This window comes from Anser brachyrhynchus (genome assembly GCF_964034855.1).
Source record: "Anser brachyrhynchus genome assembly, chromosome: 26".
Taxonomy (NCBI): domain Eukaryota; kingdom Metazoa; phylum Chordata; class Aves; order Anseriformes; family Anatidae; genus Anser; species Anser brachyrhynchus.
This window is the reverse complement of record NC_137719.1, coordinates 6,007,518-6,031,108: the sequence shown is the minus strand read 5'-3', so window position 1 is coordinate 6,031,108 and position 23,591 is coordinate 6,007,518. Positions and strand designations below refer to the sequence as shown.

Below are 23,591 nucleotides of genomic sequence, written 5' to 3'. Positions count from 1 at the left end.
AATTGTTTTGTGCCCTGTTACAGTCTCCGAAGTGAGACTGTGTTTGCTGCAATGCTTACCAAAGCACCTGAGCTGTTGAGGGAACTCAGGGCCTTCCATCCAACTACATAGAAATGCACGTTGTTCACTATGGTTAGGAAGCAAAATGCTGTAGCTTTTTCTACAACACCAGAGCCGGAGATGAGAAAGGATTTGGATGGGGAGGGTAGCTGGATATCCAGCCCAGTCAGCTGCAGTCCCAGCAGCAATGACAACTACTATATGAGATACACCAGCCTTTGTCTTTTCTTTTTAAATCACAGTTGCATACTCATCTAGCTTTAGAAAGCTCTCCTAGCTTCCCATTGTCCGCTCTTCTCACTTTCCCTCCTATTCTGCTGCCTTTTCCTACCCACTTCCTCTCTTAGCTGCTAATGCTAATTGAGGTCAAGTTTCTTGGATCCAAGTTTTAAATGGAACTTCATCTTCTCCCTCAAAAAATGAGGTTGCAAACCACAGTACTGCCATACTTTTGGGGTGTTCCTGTATGCATTAGTTTCTGCTGCTCATTTCCTTTACTGCACAACCTCTCCTAGATGTTTCTCCTACAAATAGACAGGATTTTCCTAAACTTGCTGATTTTGTAACTCTGCAGCTGAAAGCACCCACTCCACATGTACTAAACTGGTGGAAAATGCAGATTTCACTGAAAAAAATTGCTGTAATTTAGCACCGCAAGGGGTGAACTAACACCAACTTTAGATCAGCACCTGCACAGCCTGGCTACGTTGCTAATATTTACATAACTTAAAACCCACCGGTGGCTCTACTCTGTTGTGGGGAGAGGGAGTGAGAAAGATTAAATTCTGATAAAAGCCATCCTTTCCCTGTTTGAATCTGAGCCTCTCTTTTCCCAGAAACTCTCCTCATCTGCTGACTCCCATGAACTCCCATTTGCTGAATCCCGTTGATTTCATCAGTAAAAGTTCTGTCTTCTCTGAGATTAATTCCTACAAAATAATAATGGGGGGAAGTAGGGAGGGAGGAATTGGAACAGTGAGAGTGGGGATGTGCACTCTGTTTCCATTCTGGGCACCTTGATCCAAAACTAGGTGGCAACAACCTACCAGTAATTTACTGTCTTGTAGGAGCACACATTTGTAATGTGCCTGGAGGCTTTCAGAGGCAAAGCCCTGTAAGAGCGCAAGACACAGCCTTAATCTTGCAGTTGAATCAGCAGGAGCTCCTGCTATGAGAATCCTAACCTAAGATTGCAGGCCTATAATTACAGCAGCAAAGAAGAAAATTGGCTGTTTTTTTTAAACAACATACCTAATGAACGTACAAGGAGAGGGAGCTAATTTTTACAGAGGCTGAATCACTGACAGATTTAGTGGCTGGCTGGAGAAAGAAGTGAAACTTGTGTCTTAGCTTTATTTTGTAAATATATCTTTTTTTATTGATGATGATATCCTGTAAGTGAATACTGCTTTTCTGGCTGCAGAAAACACTGTAAATCTGAGGAATGATCTTAACTGAGTAGCCAAAGATGTATTAGACTGGAACTGTAGTCAGTTTATGGAGCAACAACTCACTAGCATCTGAGCTAGGCAATAGGTACCTCATAAATATGCAAAGTGAAAGACCTAAAATGGATAAACCAGAGTGGGTTTAGAAATACAGTATTTTCTCAGCTAGAGGAAGACAATGCTATTCCAGTAAAAATAGTACCAGAATCTAACCCCTCTAATTTGAATCAATCTTTCAGAAATAACTGATCACAGTAATGTGTAATAACAAGAATAATTTGCTCTGTATATTACTACATTGTGAGCTTGAATTTATCTGGCTTTAAACAAGTCTCAGAGCTAAATATTAGAGTATAGATAATATATATAATAGAAGCAGCTATGACAACATGTCCCTTACTTGATCCTGACCCTTCCCAAAACCAGAAGGAAATCCAAAAGCACTGACTCCCATGCCTGTTCTGGTGCCTAGGCCCTTCTTTAGCCAGGACAGTGGACCAAGCAGCCCTGACTTCTGCTCACTGCTGAAAGGTGTTGTGTATTTGGACTGGTTCTGATGTGCTGTATCAGTGTTAGCTGTAATACACAAATAATTGTGTCTGCTTGTCTCTGCTCTAACCGTTCTCACTGCTAGCCTCTTTCTGCACAAGAAGAACTCCTTTAGACAGCCTTTCTCAGGGACCTTGTCACTATAGAACTTGATTGTTTTTTCAGTATCACTAAACAAAAGTCTCTCCTCTCTCGTGATAGCAAGGATGCCGAACAGATTTAAATCCACAAGATCCACTTTTCTGATGCAACTCACCACATGCCCATCTACCCAAGGGAAGTGAGGGAAAAAATACATGCTTGTGGTTTAAACAATAATAATAATAATAATTAAAAAAAAAAGAACTCTAAGCATGCAGGTGGTGGTGGTTCTGACGGTGATATGCCTGGTAAATTGTCTAACCAGCCATGCCTGAGCTTATTCAACTTGTCACACCTATGTCAGCATTAAGTCCCTGTGGTCTTCTGCTGGAAGGAGACAAAGCGAGCCAAAAGCTACCACCTCAAAGAGAAATAAGTATGAACTCTGCAAGGCAGCTTGGGAAGGCTTTGATGAACAGATGCTCACATCTCTGTGATACATACACACACATTGTAGTTCAGAGCTCTGCACACCATGTACTATGATTATGAGTCATTAAACAAAAAAAATGCTGGAGGGTAGTAGGACAGTGATTGATAGGATGAAATACCCTTTTTGCCCGGAGTGTCTCTCTTTTCCATATATAGATATAAAGATGCAGTAGGTACAGTATCTGTATCTGTCACTACAGAGAAATATAGATTATATATATATAAGTACATATTATTTACTTCCTCTCTATATACAATCAATAAAGAGTTCCATATATCTTTATATCTAGGTAGCGATAAATACATTAGTTAAAAGTAATCTATTCAAGTCACAATTACCTCTTACTCAAATATACCTTATAAATCATTTTTCTTCTGTTCTGATAGTATACACTGTATGCGGGTGTTATTTTGTCTAGTTATTATTTAAAAAAAATCTCTCTGCCTCACTCTAATCTTTTCTTTGGCACAGTCGTTGTTTTAAAAGCCTAGAATGATAATAAAGTATAGGGGAAACACTTAAGAGAACCATCCATTTCTCAGTCTGTCTTCAGTTAATTAATACTTCCACATTCTCAAGAGGAGGACAAATCTTAGCTCTTTTGCCAAATTAAGGAAGGAAGAGACACAATAAATATTCTACTGGGCTGAAGTTGTTTTTGCTTCCATTGCAGTTTTGTGCTATGAGCTCTGTTTGCATGGGAACAGAGCGCCCACCTTCTCAAGCCTCAAGGGAGAGGTACTATTTTTCTCCTTTTGAAGGATGAATAGGGCCTCCACTCACACGTGCTTTTGTGAGTAAATACAGAAGTTACCAGCTCTGGTTACCATTTACCCTCTAACCATTGTCTCTTCACTGGAAACCTTGAAGCTTCACTCAGAATTTTCAGGAGGAACTGGCATATTTCCACGAGCAATTTTGGACTACCATTCCTTTGCAAACCTGTAGCTACAGAAATTGGACTAGGCTGCCCACCCAGCAAGGCTAAAATGGACTTCTGGCCATTTTAATTGGCATATTTATATTCAGAAGAGACAGGCTATGGCTCAGAGTAGTGACAAGTGACCCCTTCATTCCTCCTCCTTTAGTCCTCTTTTTTGTCACATCGGCATGCTTGCAGGCAAAGGGAAACACACTTACCTAGTGAGGCTGAGCTGGGCTTATCCTGCATGGATCGGATGTTCAGAGTGGCTAGGATGCTTTCCGTGTCCACCAGGGAAGGATTTCTTGAAGCAGTGGTATTGGAAGACAGAATGGCACAAGCAGAGCAATCCCGGACATTAACGGCCCTCAGATCTGCACAGCAGAGAGCACTACCCTGATAAAACCAAACAAATACTGATAAGGAGAAATCTGAGGAAGCTGATCGTTAAGGATCATTAAAGGTGAAAGGTGAACAAAAAAATCTGTTTCAAACTCAACTGGTAAGTAGCATTTTGGAAGCACCTCCAAATATGAGCAGCTTTGGTCAGACAATGAAACTCACAGGTCTAGATTTGCAATTCATTGGACAATTTCCCATTTCCGATCAGGATTACCTTCTCAATGCTTCTGCAGGTAACCAGAGAAGTCTGAGACTCCCTCAGAGGAAAATAAGTATTTAAGAATGGAAAGTTTTCCTACAATATCTTGGACTCAAACTGAAGTCTAGAGCCTGAGCCAGTTTTGGTACTTTTTGAGTCTGAATTGTGCTATCTATTTTCAAAAACTTCTAAAATGTATTCAGAAGTGTGCAGGAGAGCTAGAGAAAGGAAGGAAGAGGAAGAGACAAAATGCAAAGAAATTCTTACCGAGAATAACCACAGCTTTGGGAAATTCTGAATAAATTTCCATTCTCTTTGCAGATATTCCAAAGACCCAAGAAAAACAATATCTTTCAGCTCATGGTAAATGAAGTTACTAGCTCTTAAGGGCATCACGAAGTCCTGCAGCCCAATCAGTGGTGAGTTTGCATCACCAAAGACACAGACCAAAATGTGATCCTGCAGGTTCAGTGCTGCTTGGTCCTTGCAACTCTAAATTTAAAACAGAATTCTGATAAAACAGCTAATAAGTTGATTTTAGATTTGTTTCTTCAGTTACAGAGACTTAAACCATTTCTTAGCTTTGTAACATTGATGGGTAGAATGTGACTATATATAAAAAAATATTTCCCCTTAAGTAGTTGGATTCCAAGTGTATCCTACAGAAGTGAAGAAAATAATTTATACTGGCATAAAGCAACAAAACTATAGAACAAAGCGACAACAGTAGCTTCATGCTAGGAGCTTAATAACTATTTTGTCCTGGTCTTCCCTCCCTCCCCTCCAGGCTAATTGTTCACATTTTTCAAATGAACTAATTAGCCTGGAAAAATGTAGTACTGGGGAGTGAGTACTGCTTAGCGCGGCTGGCATCTCAGGGTTGGTAGGTGGTATGGGCAAGTCCCCAAACCAGGCTTGTCAGAGGCACAGCATTAATGTCCGCATTAACCAGCCAGAAACTGTGGGATGAGTATATCTGTGCAATGTTCATTCCTTGGCTGTTTTTTTTTTCCCAAACAGAAACAAGGGTCTTTGTCAGGGAGAAGTTTCCTGATGAGAGATTAGAATCATAACCAAATTAAATGATTGTCTCTAACTAATTAGATTAGTTTAAATTGAATAATGAAACCTTTAGCTGTATTTAATGTAACATGCCTGAAGTCCAATGATTAGTCTTCTGAATGAAGCTAAACAATTAAAAACACAATCTATTTTATAGCTTATTCTATAGGAACAATCGGAAAAACTATTACTGCTGAACTCTGCTGAGGAAATATGCAATTACGAGATCAACAGGAGCAGTCTGTACAGCGAGTGAGCAGTAGGAACAGGTTAGCCAATCTGAAGACACTGGCAAAGACTTGGGCCTTCCTTCCAACCCGGGACCAAGACTCTGGCTACATCTGCCATTTATTACTTTATTGATGAGGTTAAGGAAAAAAATACATATTAATTCTCAGACGTCTAAGCATTATTAAAATTAAGGTTAAAATTCCCCCCAAACATTTAAATCACTTAAGAACATATACCTTATGTAAAAATCAAAGTGAATCATATTTTTGTGTGTGTTTAGATGCTCTGTGTTCTGTATGGACATCCTGCAGGAGCTTCTATAAGGTGTATTATCTAGTTTTCCATGGTTCCCGAACAGAAAGAAATCCTGAAGTGTCATGACAAAGCCCATATAAGTATACCTGCACTTTTAAGCACCTAAATGATTTTTAAAATACAGCTTTAGAAAACCCACAGCATGGTCTGAGACTTTGTCAAGCACCCAATTCATTCTCAAAAATGCACCTTAGACTCCCAAGCCTTTAATGGCTTGCCTGTCCCAGAAATGCAATTGCAAAGGAAGACACTGCACGAGCATGAGGTGCAATAGCTATCATGCACTTATTTTCCTTGTGGACATTCTTAAACTTCACAAAGAGCCTCTTGCATAGTCTAGCTAAGCTACACAAAAACACAACACAAAAAGTACAATACAAAAGTGGCACATGGGGAATTAGGACACACTAACAATTGTAAGCCTTTTCTTCATGTAAGCCCGCCTGTAAGATCTTTTCAAAACATTACCCTTCAATTCTCAGAGCCGAGCTTCCAGGACTATTGGGATATTTGCCCATTTGTAATGACTAATCCTATTTTGGAGGTTGCTGGGCAATAGGGTCCTTTTATTTGCTTGGAAGGAAGCTGCAGCATTTCAAGCAGCATGAATTCCAGCCTGCTACAAGTCTCCCAGCTGGCAGAACAGCTTGAACATTCTGTATTTTTGATGAAATCTTTGATCACCTCACTGCAAGATTTGGTTGCCTACTCTCAGCTCTCTGGCAGCTCTGAGCACAACCTGCCATTTCTAGATAGGATTTGTTCTTTTACGGAGTAGACACATGAAATAAATAAACCAGCCTTAAAGATATCTAGATCAATAGTGTTAGGGACACAAGGGTATGGAAACACAACATACAAAATATATAAATAAAAAAAAAAAGATAGGTGTCAATCAGACCTTCCCTTGTACATCTGCTGAGATCCTCTCCTGAGACAGGATGCCTACCCTGTTTCAGATGAACACGAAAGGCATTACTGATCCCTTGTTACCTTGGAGATCCTTCCCTGTTCCCAGGTTACCACCTAAATTGTAGCAAATATGTCCATGGAATGAGCCTTCAGCTCCCATCACTCCAACAGAGTCTTTACATGACCCTAGTCAAGATCTTTTATCTGCAACTCACTCCTGAGAAAGGGGGTAATGGGCTCTGCCTCTCTCCTTCAGGGCAGGGTCAGCCAAGAGAATGCAGCTAAATAAACAGTAAACGGGAGAGCTGTGCCCTCCACCCAGATCTGTGCCTTGAAGCCCTGGTTTATTTCAAGGAGAAGAAGGAGGAAGACACATGAAAACGCTGAAGGCAATCACCCCACGCCTACCAGAAGAGCCTCCTGCAGCGGAACAGCATCACACCAGTGGAACCGAACAGCATCACACCAGTGGAACCTTCCTGTTGGATCTAAGATGACCCTGCTGTCCTCCTTTCCTCGGACATCCGAAACCCTGCAAGAGAGAAAGCAACTTAGCTACAGAACAACTTCTCAGCAGTAGCAGCTACAGTTTATCCAAGTTGAGATAACACCTCCATCTGCTGCCGAGATGCCCTCTTTATTTACATCATAGCTTTCAGCAGTCTTAGTGGCAAGGAAAAATTACGATGTATGAGTCACAGGGGTTATACAGTGGGGAAATTCCTTTGTCAATGTCAGTTAAGTGGGACAAACATAAGAAAAAGTGTACTGTAAAGAATTTAATTGAATTATTTTATTAGTTGTGATGCTTGTGGCTGTTTGAGCTTGGTCCCTAAGATAATTTTAAATAAGTTCTTCAGTAGGGACATTCGCTGAAGCAACATTTATATAAACATGGTCTTGATTAAGAGCAAGAAGAAGTCAGCAGGAGTTTTTCCCTCGTCTTCAGTAACTTAAATTAGGCCCATATTGCAGGATATTCTTAGAGGCAAATTTCAGATACATAGCTTTGTTTGGGAGCATTGTGCTAGTCCAGAAGCAGCAACAAGGCCACGTGAAACAAAAGCCATTCAATCAGACGCTACTCGGATATCAAGCTGTTTCAAAGGACTGCTGCAGACCAAGAATTGTTGGGGAAAGTCACGTTGAACAACAAAGAGTTATGAGAGAACTGGTGTCTGCTCATGGAAAAGACCTGGAATCTGTTGGATAAACCATTTTCTCAGCACCATCTCTCCAGCTTTACTGTAGGTAGAATCAGCCCTGAACAGTTGTCTTAGGAACACAGCTTATTTAATCACTCTGTAACTGAAATAGCAGCGCTGTAAGAAACTTGCCAACCAGGATTACGACGTATGCTGAACACAACAGCCTTAGCGAAGCTGTATGACCAGACAGGTATTTGGTCCTGACATTGTTTTTTCTTGTCCAGCTCATACTTACCTTGTCTATGCAGTATCGGGTGAGGTGAGATTAACAGAGGAGAGGGGGAGGGATTTTGCTAGGGGAAGGTGTCATTCATTACGAGGCTCGCAAGGCAGATCTAGCCGTGCCCTGCACAGACCAACTGACACTGGTACTGGGGTTAGGACTCCTTAGCTGAACAGCAGATCCAACCCAAGTGCCACCTTTAATGTGGACAAGTGGCAGATAACGCAAAGCGAGATGCAAGCTATTCCAGATAGAAGAAGGTGCTGAAAAATCTTTTCTTCAGGCAAGAAAGGGACCAGAGAGGTAGAAGCAGGTTTGTATGCACTGGCTGCTGCACTACTGCCCGAGAGGATGCAAGAGCAACAGGCACTGACAGCTTAGCCTGGGGGAAAAGGTGGGAGCAGCACCAACTCCAGTCTCTGCAGTGTCTCTCTCCAGCCCTGTGCTAACTGCAGGCAATCACATCCACAGGTCTCCTCCTCAGATAACGAATCTTTAGGCCAGTGATTAAATAGTATTTTGTCAAGTTGGAGACTATCTTCTCACAAGCTTTCTTTACTTGACTCAAAAATTTACCAATCAATCAGTGTATATATCTCTATCATAACAAAGACATCATCTACGTACACAACCTGTCAGAAGTGACATCTTTTCATTCTAGTATTATGGGAAATATATATGCCTTGGAGGAAACACCTGATGGATCCGTAAAGTGGGAGAGAGAGGGAAAAGACAGCAGGAAACCCACTTTATCATAACAGCATCCACCTTGCCGAAGCCAAGCACATTCTGATTTACCAAACCATTCTTTAGGGTTTCTTCTGCCACAAACTCTGCAAATTACATGATCCTTACAGAAATCTGATTTCCCTGAGCAACTCGTAAATCATTCTGCACTGGACTCTGAGGAGCTTGAGGATGGGGACACTAGAACTGATATGGTGTAGTACCACACAGAGAGACAGAAATAGTCTCTGGCTGAGCTACAGTTACTTCCTACAGCTATTAGCAGGTTATCTAGGTCACAAATTGACTGTGCTGTGTGTGCACTTATCCATGTTTGCTTCCCATGAGTCTAGAAAGAAAGCAGTTGCATTCACATGATGCTGCGCATTGCCATGTCTGTTACTGACTTTTTTTTTCCCCTATCACATTCTCATTTAAGGTTCTTATCACTTACTTTGCACTGAACAGAGAATAAAAAAGAGCACAGGACCATGTTATCAGAGACCACACAAGTACAGCTGACTTTTGAAAAAGAATTGGGTACTTTGGGCTTTTCTAAAGATGCGTTCCCAGCGGCTGAACATTTGAAAGCACTGTTTCAGTGTCAGGTGCACAAGCCACTGGTGCAATCAGTCTGTGCCTGATCTGCAGATGTACTGAGCAATGGCCCATCATTAAACTCAGAAAAATTTGGTCACTGGAAGTAACCTCAGTCCACAAGCTTATATATCATCCAAAACAGCAGTTCAGTCCAGTGTAGCAGCCAAACTGAGGCAACTACAACATGGCAAAACATTTCCTTTTTGCCTCTCCCACAGCCATGACCTAATATAAACCAGTCACTCATGTTTCCATGAATCAAAATAAATAATGTAGCTCACAGCTAGACTAAAAGATGGTCAGACATATCCAAGATGTTTCAGACTTCATTTGAGGACTAACATAAGTGATGAACAGTTGTCTATAGTATTAGAAGGCAGGGAGTGGAAGTCCTTTTATCTAATTGTTAGCTGCCAACAACTTCCTGCTGACAAGCTATCTTTAAGTTCCTTACAACGTCTTTGCAAAGCCCTAAAGCTTTGTTGCATCCCTCACCTGCAGTCTCCTGACATTTGCTCTTCCACTCCTTGTCATGGGAGAACAGGGGCTAAAACGAGCCTTAACGTAGTACAGATCAAGTTCTCTGCTCGTTTGGTTTGCCTTCTGTGCACCAAGTACAGAACAGCAGCAGATCCTCAGGAATCCAAGCTTATTCCTGTCTCCTAAATTTTTCAGTGAGAAATAAGGGGTGGAAGCCTTCTCACCAAGCACCTCAGGACAAGCAAGGCCTGGAAGAGCTGCACCGCTGGACCTCAGCATCCTGCACACGAGAGATCTGCGAGCATAAGTCTGCAGAGAGAAGACACCCCCGTGTACCTGCGTGGAGCAGGCAGGTTGCTCCAGCAGCTGCGTTTGGAAAGGCCCCAGCCCACCAGCACAACAGCCCCGACATTCCCCTGTCTCTGTACCGCAGCCACGGGGATGATTTAACACTTGGCATGTGGGCTGTTCACTTCACATCCCATTTGGGAATCCTCTTATTGTTTCTTGAATCGTTCCCAGATCTGCACATATGTTAACCTTCTCCTTTAGGGAGGAGCGGAGTTTCACACAGATACAATGAAAATTGCCTGTGCCTGTGGAGGCTGCTGCAAAGCCCCTTGCTCACTCCCAGGCCTGCACTATGAGAACATGGTGCGTATCTGGGCTTGGCTTATTCATCATCGTGGATTATATCACTCGAATCACAATGCTTCAAAGTATTTCCCTACCTCACAAGGAACTATGAGGCTTAATTAATTAATAGACACAGAGGTATTACGCATCACTGCAAAATGATGCAATTTAGAGTATTCCACCCAATAATTATCAAATGTATCAGGCAACAAGTAAAACCAATCTTAAAAATGAGTACTTAATTTTTTTTTTAATTACATCCACTGAACCAAATCCGCCCCTAAGCAAAGCACATGTAATCCCAGTGAAGTCACTGCGGTTGTACAGAATTCACTAAAGTAAAAATACTCAGTAGTTATCATTTATATTGAAGCAATACTTACAGTTTCTCCCCTTAGGTTTAGAGTTGTAAGCTTGAACAACAAAGGTAAAACTAAGTTGAACTGAGAAAACAGCACGGAAACAACGCTAGGATTTGTACAACACAAAAATGCAAGTGCTGAGTCCTAGTCTAATAGGCACTGCCCTATACATCCCTCTCTTGGAGCCAAGGTTCTCAAATAATTACGGGACTCCAAGTGATGGTACCTTAAGAAGAACTCCTGACATCCATGTGGCAAAGTCTGAGGAGCTGGCAATGCCGGAGAAATTCAGAATGCACCCGGATAACTGCACCGGACTGCCTGAACAGTTATCTGCATGGACTAGTGGGCCTACTTCACCAAAGAATCCTTAGAATGACATATGAATATATATATATGTCTTCTGCTTTTGTTATCTGGCCTCCATTTCCGCACTCAGCATCCACCCAAATCACCTCCCTCAGCTAACACTTCACTGTATAAGGACATATTGTTCAGCCATAGATATAAACCAGGTGTAATAACTCCAGCTCTTTTTCAAATTAATATAACAAAGTTATTGTGGGGAACCTGGATACTACTCCAGGCAGATCTCACGTGTCAGAGCTGCGAGCCATTGTTTCTGACAAAAAACAACAGCCCATTATTTGTAGCATCCCTTGTGAAATCTTTGCTGAAGTCCCCCTCTTCCCTTCCGAGGTCAGAGGAGGGCTAGATAAAATGCAGCTTCTTCCCCTCGGCTTGAGAGTGAGTGTGTGTGTGCATATTTTTGTTCTTTCACTGCTACTTGGGCTGGGCACGAGTTGGATTTTAAAAACTAAATCCTGATACTGCTACCCACACACAGAATAGTGGCTTGCTTTGATTCCAGAAAGGCTGTTCAGAGAGTAAGACAGCAGACAGCTTGAGTAAGGGTGGCAAAATTCAGCTCCTAATTATTAGATTAATGCCTTAAAACAGTTGTCATGTATGAAGGGACAAAGTGGAATTTGGCAAACAGGAAGGGAAAAACAAATCCTCTCATAGTGATAAATAATCTCTGAAGACAACCTTGTCATTTTTTGAGAGCATCTCAACAGTTTCCTCTTTTTATTTTTTTTGGTCACTGCTTATCAAAATTTGCATGGCTAGTTAGTGGGTTAATTTAATTATGAGCAGCATTTATGAACAGCCTGATGGGGGATCTGCAGAGGGCAATAGAATCTGTTCTTGAATTATGAAATTGCACACACTACACATCTGGAAGCCGTCATGGGACAGATCGCTGCCTTGTAAATGCGTGTTGAGTGTTACAATATTTTACTAAGCACTCCCAATCTGTCAAGGTTTACAGGAGAGTAGAGACTGGGAACATTTGGGATCATTTGTGGCTTAGAGCCATTAGCTACTTCCACCCACTTATTGTGACATTATTAATAGCAAAATAATCTAAAGAGCAGAACTTGGCTTAGTCAAGATCTTAGATAATAGGAGTGATATTCACTAAGGGCCAACACCAGAGAGTCAGGTCCCAGCTGAATAATAGACTACGCTGGATAGCACAGCCTTGATTTTGGCTGAACTGGTAAATTTGTGAGCACTCTGTTCCTCTGAGGACTTACCTGCAAACCTAGTCTCGCCTTGTCATTTCAGGTTTGTGGCCCATGGTGACACCGCTCAGGAGGTAACCAAAGGACAAAATTCTACGGCAGCAGCACGATGTTGCCCATCACTTACTAAGTGGCCTCCTCAGCTGTGGTTAGTGGTAAGAAAAGTGTTATGCACCTAACAATAGATAGAAGAGCTTACACTTTATTAAACCATGGACACAGTAACAAAAGCTATCTGCCAGAAGAGAAAAGCGTAAGCTGTATCGGCATTGCCAAAGATAAGCAACATCCAAGTTCTTCTGGAGTCAGAGACCAGAATGGCCAATTAGCCACCAAGACCCAAATCACGTAGAAGTCCATTTCTGGCTAGGCACACAGGAATAGATTTCATCCCACGAAATGCAATCCTGTGCTAAGAAAACCAGTACTTGGCCTCCGAAAGAAACTTTGCACCAAGTTTCTTCACCTGCTGGAGCCACAGCTTAACAAGAAGATTTGGAAGACTTCTATCTCCATGGAGCTTTTGGCTCCTTGTTAAGCCATCACATACCTATTTAAATCAAATCCCCATTCAATCATTAAAAATGCTTTTTTCTTATGGGTCATTATGATGTGATTTATGACATCAGTTTAATTGTCAGAATTACTGTGGGTAATTAAAATATGAAATGCATGCTGCCAGAGGCTTCAGTCACTCTCAGCACCCTCATTAAAAATCAGGAGCTGACCAAATTATAAATAGACTGGTTTGCACAAGTTCACAGGGAAAGCTAATTATGAAACTTCTCCTTATGCACTCAGAACACATACTATCAGTCATGCAAATTCTTTAAGTGATTATACGATTGTATAACGTGGAATCGGATTAGTACATACAGGTGGGTGCAACTTCAGTTACCACAATGCTGTACAACCGTACTTTGCATGGTGAATGTGAGTCCCTAAAATTTTCATGCAAGCTTGATTACAGATGTGGGACAAGGGCCTGGGGAAGAGAGAGAAAGGGTGATAAGAAGTATCACACCATATCACTTTTGATATGAAGTTAGAAAAAGGCCAAGGAATACACAGAAAGGTTGAGGTTGCAAAGGGTAAGGCTCTCTGGTCTATAATGGTAAGCCTGAGAGAAACAAGAGAGGCCTACAAACAGAAGGGAAGAGAGCTTCAGAAAGAAGCTGCAATAATTTTTTGATTAGCTGGTTAAATTCAAAAAAAAAAAATAGTGCCTGTCTAACAGAGAATTTAGATGCCAAATGCAGTAAGCATGAATATGAACTGAAGAAAAATTCTATGTACAAGAAAAGGTCTCAGTCCTTGCCCTTGCCTAGTATTCTGAATAATTTACTCTCCAGAAGGAAAGGAAAAAAAAAGAAAATACTAAACAAAAAAACCTAGAGGCCTATATATACAATTAAGCTGAAATTGAATCAAGAAGTAAATCACTGAGGAAAGACTGCTATTCAAATTGGTCACAACACCTCTGGTGGCTTAAAGCCAAAACGGAGTATGATTTTGCTTATTAAGACTTTCGTTAAAAAACATGAAACCTATCCTTCAATGCCAGCAAACAGACTTAGTTTTCATACAAAGAGACAACAAGCCTGTACAAAACAAGTCTGGGCAGATTTTGAACACCATGGAAGCTAAGTTTTCTGTGTCAGGCCGACGCTAAAATATCTGATCCATCGCACTGATTCTCAAGTTGCAAGTTTCAGTGAAGATGAGAAAGACCTCATTGTTCCATGAGCAAGATTCAGCCAGTCTGCATTGACAGAACAATTTATTAGGGTGCTTAAAGATTCATTTAGACCAAGAAGAGTCATGTTTAAAAATAATGCTGATTTATATTCTGTGTACCTGTGCAAGATTCTGGGGGTTGGAGATTTGAAGAGAGAAACCTTGGGGGAAAGTATACACGGATGATGTCTCCTACCCGAAGTTTCTAACCCAGACAAACCTGATTAATTGCAGGTGTATTTCTCACCTTATCACATCGAACTATCGCTCCATCCAGTCTGTCACCCTGACTCTCATAAGGACTCCTCGAAAACACACAACACAAACATGGGACTTCCCAGAAAAATAAGAAGTGGCATAGAAAATATTCCTTCTTTTTCCTAGAGGAGCTCCCTGCTTGACATCAGTTCACAAACTTCCAATGCCCAAAGTATCTGTCCATCTTCTTCCTCTTGCATCCCAAACTACAGCAGTGCCATCTGTGTAGTTCAGGAGGGACTCGTTTTAGTATTCCACCCCTGAAGTGTTTGAGAGGCATCCATATTTTTCCATGTTTCTATAAACCCTCCGAGGTTTGGCTATCACTGAAACACCCCCTCCACATCTTTCCCATTCTAGCAATAAAAGTAAATCCAAAGGAATTTGAAACTTGTCTAACATGTGAGGTTTTTTGCTATGCCAACAGACTGCTAAATTTTCCACAGAGCCCCCACCCTGTAGCGTAAATACCAGGTAGTGATCAAAAGCACAATGTGCCTGCTGACAAAAGGGATCTTGCTCACTGTAACAACACTTTCTCCACCTCTATCTATCTCCTTTTTCTTGAGAACACAGTTTTACACTTGTCCTTCATACAAATAACCCGAGGGTGGGAATTATTCAGAAGGCTCGTGTTTGACACCCCATCTGTTCATTTCTGACAGCGATATATAATGTAAGGCTATAAAAACTTGAAAAATAATGCAACATAAAAAGGGATTGACTCGGCTCCAAGAGGCCATAAACGGTAACAAATACCATTGTATGATTTATTTCATGCTGTAATCTTTACAGTAAGTCATCTTTCAGACATTTCCTTGTGACAGGTTTTAATAATATTAATGCCCAGAGCAATCCAAATCATCGCCAATAGACATATTTATCAAGCTGCCAATCCAAGTAAATGAAATTCTATAAGCAATAATGTAACATGTTTAAAGGAAGCTAATAAAACAAGTCAGGAGAGAAATATTACTGCAAAGTATTCTCTCTCTAATCCAGCCCTGGATTTTATACAGCCAAAATGCAAATCTTTCCCTCCGTGATTTATCGCTCCAAAAATACCAATGACCTTTCTGGGAGCTCTCGCACAGACCTTCTCACACATTTATAAAGATTGTGATGCATTCTGCCAGATTAGCTGGGCTGGAGTGCTCAGCATTGCTGCTTTGTTTTGCCCTACCTTTGGATTGGGAAGTGATGGGTAGCATCAGAGTAGGATCTCAAGTCTTTAAAATTTATTAAAGACTGACAAGCCCTAACATAGGCTTGGCAACTCAGCAGGTATTTATTAGCAATTATCCAGACGCTAGATAAATTACAATTAAAAGGGAGCTAAAACTTGGTCTTTAACCTGGTTTCCCCTTTAATCTAATGTAGTTTTTATTAATCCTTTGCTTGTCTGAAGTGACTCTATACCAGGACAAAAGGGAAGAAGCCATTGCAGAGTCGTGTACACACACACCCTTGCTCACAAGCATTCTCTTACACCTCACTGGAAACTTAGCAGAAATGAAAAAGAAGAATCAACAATTCAGCAAAACATACACCATTAAATTTGTCGTGCCTTAGGCAAGAATGCGTGGAAAACCATGACTAGTAAAGCAAGTGTATCGATGCAGGGCCTCAGAAGTGCTTGAAGAATCCTAACAGGTCTTTATGAATTCAGTTCTGGCCAAGCTTCGCAGTTCTTCGGTATTTTTTGTTTGGTTGGTTTGGTTTTTTGGGGGGAGGGAGAGTACTGGTTTGTGACTTTTTAATGGCACTAATTAAGTTCTTTCCTGGAATATCAAGATCTTATTTTCAATTTAAAAAAAATGCATGAGCCTAGTGTGTGCAGTACAAAGTAAGATATCTTTCATTAAAACAGCCTAGAACTCCACAAATATTGGCAAGACCTGAACGAAATGTGTTTTGAGTCTTAGAATAGGCCACGTGCAATTCTTTTGCACTATACTTCATCACATTTCCCTGAATTATGATTTGATTAACTTAATCGATTAGCCTAATACAGAAATTAAGTATTTAGCTGGCTAAATATTCCAACACAGATATTTTCAAAGGAGTCCATAACAGGACAAGCTGGTGAGTACCCAAATCATTCCGAAAGCATTGCCTGCGGCATGCAGTGGAAATAATCCCCGTTGTATATCCAGACATCCCAGGAAACTAGACTTGTGTTAAAGTGCCGATCTTCCCTGGATTAGATTACAGTTTGCCATCTTAAATCAAACAGAGCAGAGATTTGAACCTGGAGCTCCCCTTGGCCACTGTCCAAACTGTCCTAACTTAGATACAAAAGGTCAGTGTTAGCTTTTCTATGAGCAGAACACCCCAGGTGGAAAACCTCAGCTTAATCTGAAAATGGGCAATTGTATCCAATTCTATTTTTGGATTAAATAATAATAAAAAACTATTTGGGATTGATTTGAGATCTCCAATGTTATGAGGAGTCAGCCCCAAACAGCTGTATTTTGCATTGTGAGGTTTCCTCTATGACTTTCGATACCTCATTTCACCCTTTCCTACTTCCCTTTGCTGCTCTTTAAGGCAAAAACTCCTTTTACCATGTGTGTATACAGTATCGAGCCTAACAGGGTTCTAGTCCCAGTAGAAGCCTCAAGGCATAGCTATAATACAAATAATAAATACTGCAACTAATAACAACGGCATGGTAAAATGCCCTCCCAAGGGAGGCACTGGAAGACCAGTCCCTGGTGTCGTTTAAAACTAAACACCAGAAAACATACCTGCCCTGACTGGGGAGAATATAGTGTCTTTTTGATATGGTGATCAGGGAGAATCTTGATGGGGATGGGAACAATTATTTATCTGCACATTTGGCCATTTCTTTAGGGGATTTCAGAATATCTCTTAGCAACATTTTGTTCCTCACTGCTAAGCAGCAGCAGAGATCTCAGGGAAAATAAATAAATAAATAAGAACTGTATAATCCCCAAGGTGTAATCCCAGAGTATGGAAACTCACTTCACTTAAATACCTCCCTCTGGCATAATTGACTTTTCATGCGCATGTTAATAATGGTATTTCAGCAGGTTGTGAGGGCTTGTTCTTCTCCCCTCTCCCTCCCCTCCTTTGGCAAATTATGTTATTGGGCATGAGGAGGGGGAGGGCCATATTATAAATCTAATTATGTTTTCATTTATATTTAACAAGTCAGCACAATCTGCTAGTATGTGTGTATGTATTTACCATGCAGTCCCAATATTTACAGCTGACCTAATTGGTTGCAGGACAGCCGCACTGAGCAACGTTTTATTGTCCTGATACCATGCATGCGCTGGGGACAGCTGCTAAGATGCAAAGCTCTCCAGAGGACACCTTACAGTCCTTGCCATACTGACATTTGCCTTTGCTGCTGAAGCACAAGATAGGATTTTGCAGGGAGGAGAAACGTTATTTATTAAGCCTCTTCGGTTCTACAGTGGCTGCAAATTGCTCACAAGCAGAAACGAGGCAAGAAATACTAGTTTGGGCATCTCTTCGCCTACCAGGTTCCTGTTTATTCCCTGCAAATTCTAGTATGACACTGTTTGCCAATATGTCCTGTCACCCTCTCTAGTGGATGTTTGGAAGAGTGTAACAGCTTGTTATTACTGACAGCTCAGTTTCAGACCATGATACCCTTCCTTATGCTGAATGTAGCAGCTCAGGTTATGAGGAGTCCCAGTGCAAGTCAACTGGACTGCACAGCAAATCAAGTACACTGTAGTTAAAAATATTGCAATTCACACCTTGGCTTAGACAGTAGATGACCACGCTCTGCCACCAGTTTGTGAACCCTGCTGGGAAATCAGATCCCTCCAGCCAGGAAGAATTTAGATGGCCCACAAAAGACTACTCTAGCATGCATTACTGATGCTAGAGAAAAATGCTGTAGGGTGAGATTTCTCTTGGATCGCCAGCTGGCTTTAGAGCAAACATCTTTTAGGGTATACCAGAGTTTGTTACTCTCCCATGTTGCTGCCAACACCACACTGTAATTAAGCACCTGAGGAATGAGCAAAACTCAGTGTCGGCTATTCACGTTCCTACCTTCAGCTGCTCTTTCCTCCACTCTGCCCTCTCAGAAGCAGCAGAATAAAACATGATCACAATTCTGCTATTATTTGGCTTCTGTCTAGAAGGCAGTAATCACTTTCATGACGTGTACCAATTCCTCCCTTCACCTTTCCCTTCTACCTTCACATTAGTATCAGTTCACAGCACCTCGTGTACGCTTACAGGCTTTGAGCCTGCAGAAGAGTATGAGCTGATGTGCTGAGGATTTGGATACATAGACATAAGTTGTGCTTTCTAGACATTTCAATTAATCAAGATAGGGGGAAGCCATAAACCATCCACTTCAACAGCTAACAATAACAGAAGAATTAGGAAACAGGCTGTTGCCACTTTCCACACAAATTCTCAATAAGAAAGTCCAGGAAACGCCTGCTCAGCACACACACAGCTTTACATTTCTTACCCATCAACAAATCTCTGAGGTGGAAGGACGATAAGGGACCTTGACTTTGCAGGCTGTCCATGTGAAGCAAGCGATTCGCTACGTAATTTCAGTATCTCTGAAACAAAGGCAATAAAACAAAATTGGCTTCCTTTTGTATAGCCCTCAGTTGTATTTAGATTGTGTCTGCAAATGGCCACTGTACCATTTTGAGGATTCTGCAGGAGCTTCAGAAATGCTAGAAAAAGGAGCGCTGAATTGGTTATTCATACAACTGCTCCAAAATATAGCACAGCGTTATGAAATAGCAATGCTATCTAGTATGTGTGAAACAGTCTTAAACATGGTGAACGCCCCATACTTAACGCACCATTTCGTTCCTAAGGGGGCTCCTTTTCTTTGTGAGGCTCTTTTGTTGGAATCCAGAAGCTGAATTTCACCCCAAACTGTTGCAGTTTTCCCCCCAAAGTGAAGGAAACCTTCGTCACCTCTTTAGGTGGAGGAACAGATGAAGGAAGCACACCCTCACCAGACTGCCAACACGCACTTGTGTGACCCCCTAAGACCCTTGTTCTCACTTTGCATGGGAAAGAACGGGTTCTTGGCTACAGAGAATCGCATCTTCCATGAGAAAAGGGGGTCCCAGTGCCAGTCCTGAAGAGAGAGGGTGTGTGTTTCTTTGCCAGTCCTGTACAGAGGGGAAAGATCAGAGGTGCAGGGATGTGCTGGGCCTGTCCCTAAAGGGTGGTGGAGGGGGACCCTAGTCCTGCAGGGGAGGAGGAGTGCTCTAAGTGCTCTATGAACACATGACTCTCCACAGAAGGAAGAAAACCAGAGGGTAAGCAGAGTTCGTCACCGGTACTTGTACTGTCCTCATACTTGTCATAAGTGACTTGCTTATTCATTACTTTATTCTCCTACTATCTCTGAGAGTCAAACCAGTTTTATCTGCCTCGATTTCCCATCAGGAAACCAAAATTCAGAAAGGGTAAGTGGCCTAAAGTCCCAGATCGACTCCGAGGAAATGGATCAAGAAAATGAGCTTAAGCTTCCCAAATCCTAAAGTAGCAATTTAACAGCTGGAACATCTTTTCTCTGACATTTGATCTAGTCTTTTCTGGGCCATAATCTGAGGTCATGGGCCATTAAGCCCAGCATTATAACACCAGGCAGTGATTTGAGGATGTACAGCAGCACCCTCTGAGATTTTTAAGCACACCAGAGCCTACCTGCATCTCCCGCTTTTCACAGCGATGTAGCAAGCTCAGGATGCGTGCTGTTACTCCCCACACTCCCCTGGCCCTTATCTTTGTTGCTAATCTGCATTCCTCCCCTTATCAGCATTTGACAGGAGGCACAGCAAAGCTCTCCATGTCACATGTGTCCAAACATGTCCAACGCATACAGATGGGGAAGGAAAGGTTGGACTGGAAGAACATTCAGACACACATATCTCTTTATCTCACAAACTGACAGGCGAACCCTCTCACATACCCTTAACTTCCTTGTTAGGCTGCAACTATTGCCAAACCATACCAACCCAGATGGAGCAGCTAGGGATTCTAAACATACCCCTGGCAGATAAAGGGACATCTCTCTGAATAGGTGATTTGTCAGCCTTAAGCTGTAATTGCTCTGCACAGGTGTGCTAAAAACAGGTGCATTTAGCCTTGGTAACAGGATAGCTCTTTCTACAGCCCTGTGTTCAATAGTGTGGGAGTTGGATGGGTAAAGAGGGAGCTCTCTGAGGATGCCACACGCCACTCAATCAATCCCTCTAGGTCAAGCTTAATGAAGTATCATAAGCCAAGTCAGAGAATGAAAATTCGTAACTGCCTGTCTTACACAGGCACAAATAAGTAGCTGAGAAAATGCTCTTACAGCCTTCTAAAACAAGACACTTGGCCATCTCTACAGAGCTAGGTTCACTCCCAGCCTTTAGCACCGATGTTCTGGGTTAACGTGAACAACCTGTGCAGAGCCTGCCTGCCCAGAGCAGCTCTGACGTGCTGCAGACCAGGGAGAAAAGCCCTGTTACTGCCACTACCTGACCAGGTCCTGAAGGGGAGTGGGGTATCATTGCCTCAAGAAGCTTTATGGCCTCTTAATACATATCTAGTGATAAAAAAAATAAAATAAATAAAAAGTAGCTATAACAACAATAGCTTTTGGTCAAGTTTGGATGATAAAGGAAAAAGAAAAGCCTTTGTTTTATTTTAACTTACTGTCCTGTAGTAAGCCATTTACACTTCTTTTAGAATAGCAATAGTAGCTCCTTTGACTGAAGTTCACAGTCTGAGGCTCCTGTATTAGTTTTCTATCCATGACAATTAACTTGATCTTCACTGTCTAAATGAGGAGGAATGAACCAAAGTGCCTACAGTTAAGCTCTGATATATCCTAGGGGAAACTGATGGCAAGGCCCTACAGCTGGCAAAGCTCCTGATCCACCTTGGGCAACCACTCTCTCTGCTGTGTCTCTGGTGCAGAACTGCAGATTTGCAAACAAGGGCTTTTTATTAATACACATTTGTACTGGAACACAATCTTGTCCTTTTAAAAAAACCTGAGATTGCCTAGGAAACCAGAAGAAAACCAGCCAGGTAGAGAGCTCCCACAGTGTCAATGTCTTTCTATTTGTTTGAGATTGACTTTTATTAAGGTGCCTTTGCCACTTATAGAAGTCCCTTTTCTGGAAGGTAGCTGGCTTTCAGGGACCTCAGTTGCATCTATGTTGATAAGTGTGTGGGACCGAAAATGGGCTCCAGCTTCCCCTCCTACGTGACATTACTACATGGAGCCCTCCAGGTGTCAGTATGCTTGTGCTTGTTCACTCAGCCTGGTTGAGCACAGCGTGAATAAGTTTTGCCTTTATCTCAACCATCTGCAGTTCACAGGCATGTTTTGTAATGGGGCTTGGCTGCCATCTGCTGTTTAAACAATTTGCAAGTGTTTGAAATAAGTAGGCATGCATGTGTATATTCATATTTAACAGAAAGCTCCTTCTCAACTCTTTAAAGCAAAGCACCATCTCCATGGAGGGCAGACACTAGCAGAGCAGTTCAGAAGAGAGCAGAAGCAATGTGCATTTTGATCTTAAATGCATAATAAAATTGTGGCAAGTCTCACTTTGGTGCAGTCAGACACAGATCAGAGAGGCTGTTTTCTGTCTAAAAAGAAAAAAGTAAAACAAAATACAAACAAACAAAAAAAACAACAAAACTCTTTGAAAATGGAGTTTGAGGTGAATAAGTAATATGTTGCTCTGCTTTGGTTTAATATTATCATGATTGATCTGTTCTCTCCTTTCAGCTAAACACCATTAAATGTTGCCATATACATTGTACAACCTCCAAAACATTTTTCTGACTTCTTATTTAACATTTCTTATTCTCATGATGACAAAGACATAGACAGACTTCATCAGTGAATCTTGATCAAGAATCCAGTACAAACTGGACACAAAAAACCTTGGTATGTCCGGCTGTACCTTTTGCTTCAGTTATACCTATGCTACAGTGATAAGTAATAATAAGACTCTGCTTTGGTCTCTGCAGTTAAAAAGCAGTATTCTGTGATAAACCTGTTAATAAGTAGAGTAAAAATCTTGAACAAGGTATATATTTTCCTAATCATTTTTAGCAAAACAGCTTTGACTCCTAAAGAAAAGCACAAGGAAGCTGTTAAAGTACAATCATAATCCGTAAGATTTATTAGTATCATCAGAAAGATCCCTATTTTATCAGAGGATGATGTTCCAACCTATTCTTATTATTAATAACCTTATTAACTATGACAAATAATTAATACATATACAATTATCAGCTATCGATTCAGCCTTTTTTTTTTTTATGAGAAACAGATTTTTTTTAAAATTTACCTGAGAAAGATCTGGAGTGAAGCCTTCTTTTACAATGACATTTTTTAATCTGCTCTGGATCTTGTACATCACTGTGACAGGCTTTGCAATAGAACTGTGCCCTACAAAACAAAAGCTAGTTAGGTAAAAGTTGAATTATGTTTAACTGATTAGACAATAAATGCACTCATCTGCTCTTGAAAGTTTTTATATTTTAGACCTTTTTTTCAAGAAAACAGTAATAGAGAATCTTACTTTTTGACTTCTGCAAGGGAATGAGCAATAAAAAAGCCCATGGTATTCCGATGAAGTTTTATCCGTGCAGACGGATTGATCAGGATAGCGCTGTATTGGGAAAACATACAGAGAGTAATCACAGTTTGTCTATCAGGTGACATTTCTCACCTGTGTTGTGAGAATTCAGACTATATGATTGTAACAGTTCCCTCCCACCACAAAATTTTACATTAATCCCCTTTGTTATAACTTCTATGACCTACAAGAGAGACACGAGACACGAAAAAAGTTAACTGCTGCATTTTCAATGTCATAAAGATAATTTTCCACGGAAACAGGTGGGGGAGCTGTGTGAGAGCAGGGATTCAAACCACACAAATCCTTTTGTTAGGATTTTTGCAGTTTATTCAATTCAGAGATTCTTGATTGTTTGTTTTTTGTTTGTTTGTTTCAATTAATGTTTTAATTTGATAAATTTTAAACTTCATAGGAAACAGGTACTCTGATTTCCACCACATTATTTTGAAAACGTTTAAC

General features: G+C 41.2%; 1 protein-coding gene across 1 annotated transcript in view; it reads right to left on the bottom strand.

Moving 5' to 3' along the window:
• KCNU1 (potassium calcium-activated channel subfamily U member 1) overlaps positions 1-23,591 on the bottom strand; it is a 193,476-nt gene that overhangs the window by 152,490 nt on the left and 17,395 nt on the right. Inside the window, exons 17-22 of the mRNA XM_080568382.1 lie at positions 23,073-23,162; positions 22,839-22,939; positions 18,980-19,076; positions 7,083-7,206; positions 4,422-4,646; positions 3,772-3,949 (exon numbers count right to left, since the gene is read on the bottom strand). Coding sequence (XP_080424508.1) covers positions 3,772-3,949; positions 4,422-4,646; positions 7,083-7,206; positions 18,980-19,076; positions 22,839-22,939; positions 23,073-23,162 — 815 coding nt within the window. The remainder of the gene's footprint in view (positions 1-3,771; positions 3,950-4,421; positions 4,647-7,082; positions 7,207-18,979; positions 19,077-22,838; positions 22,940-23,072; positions 23,163-23,591) is intronic.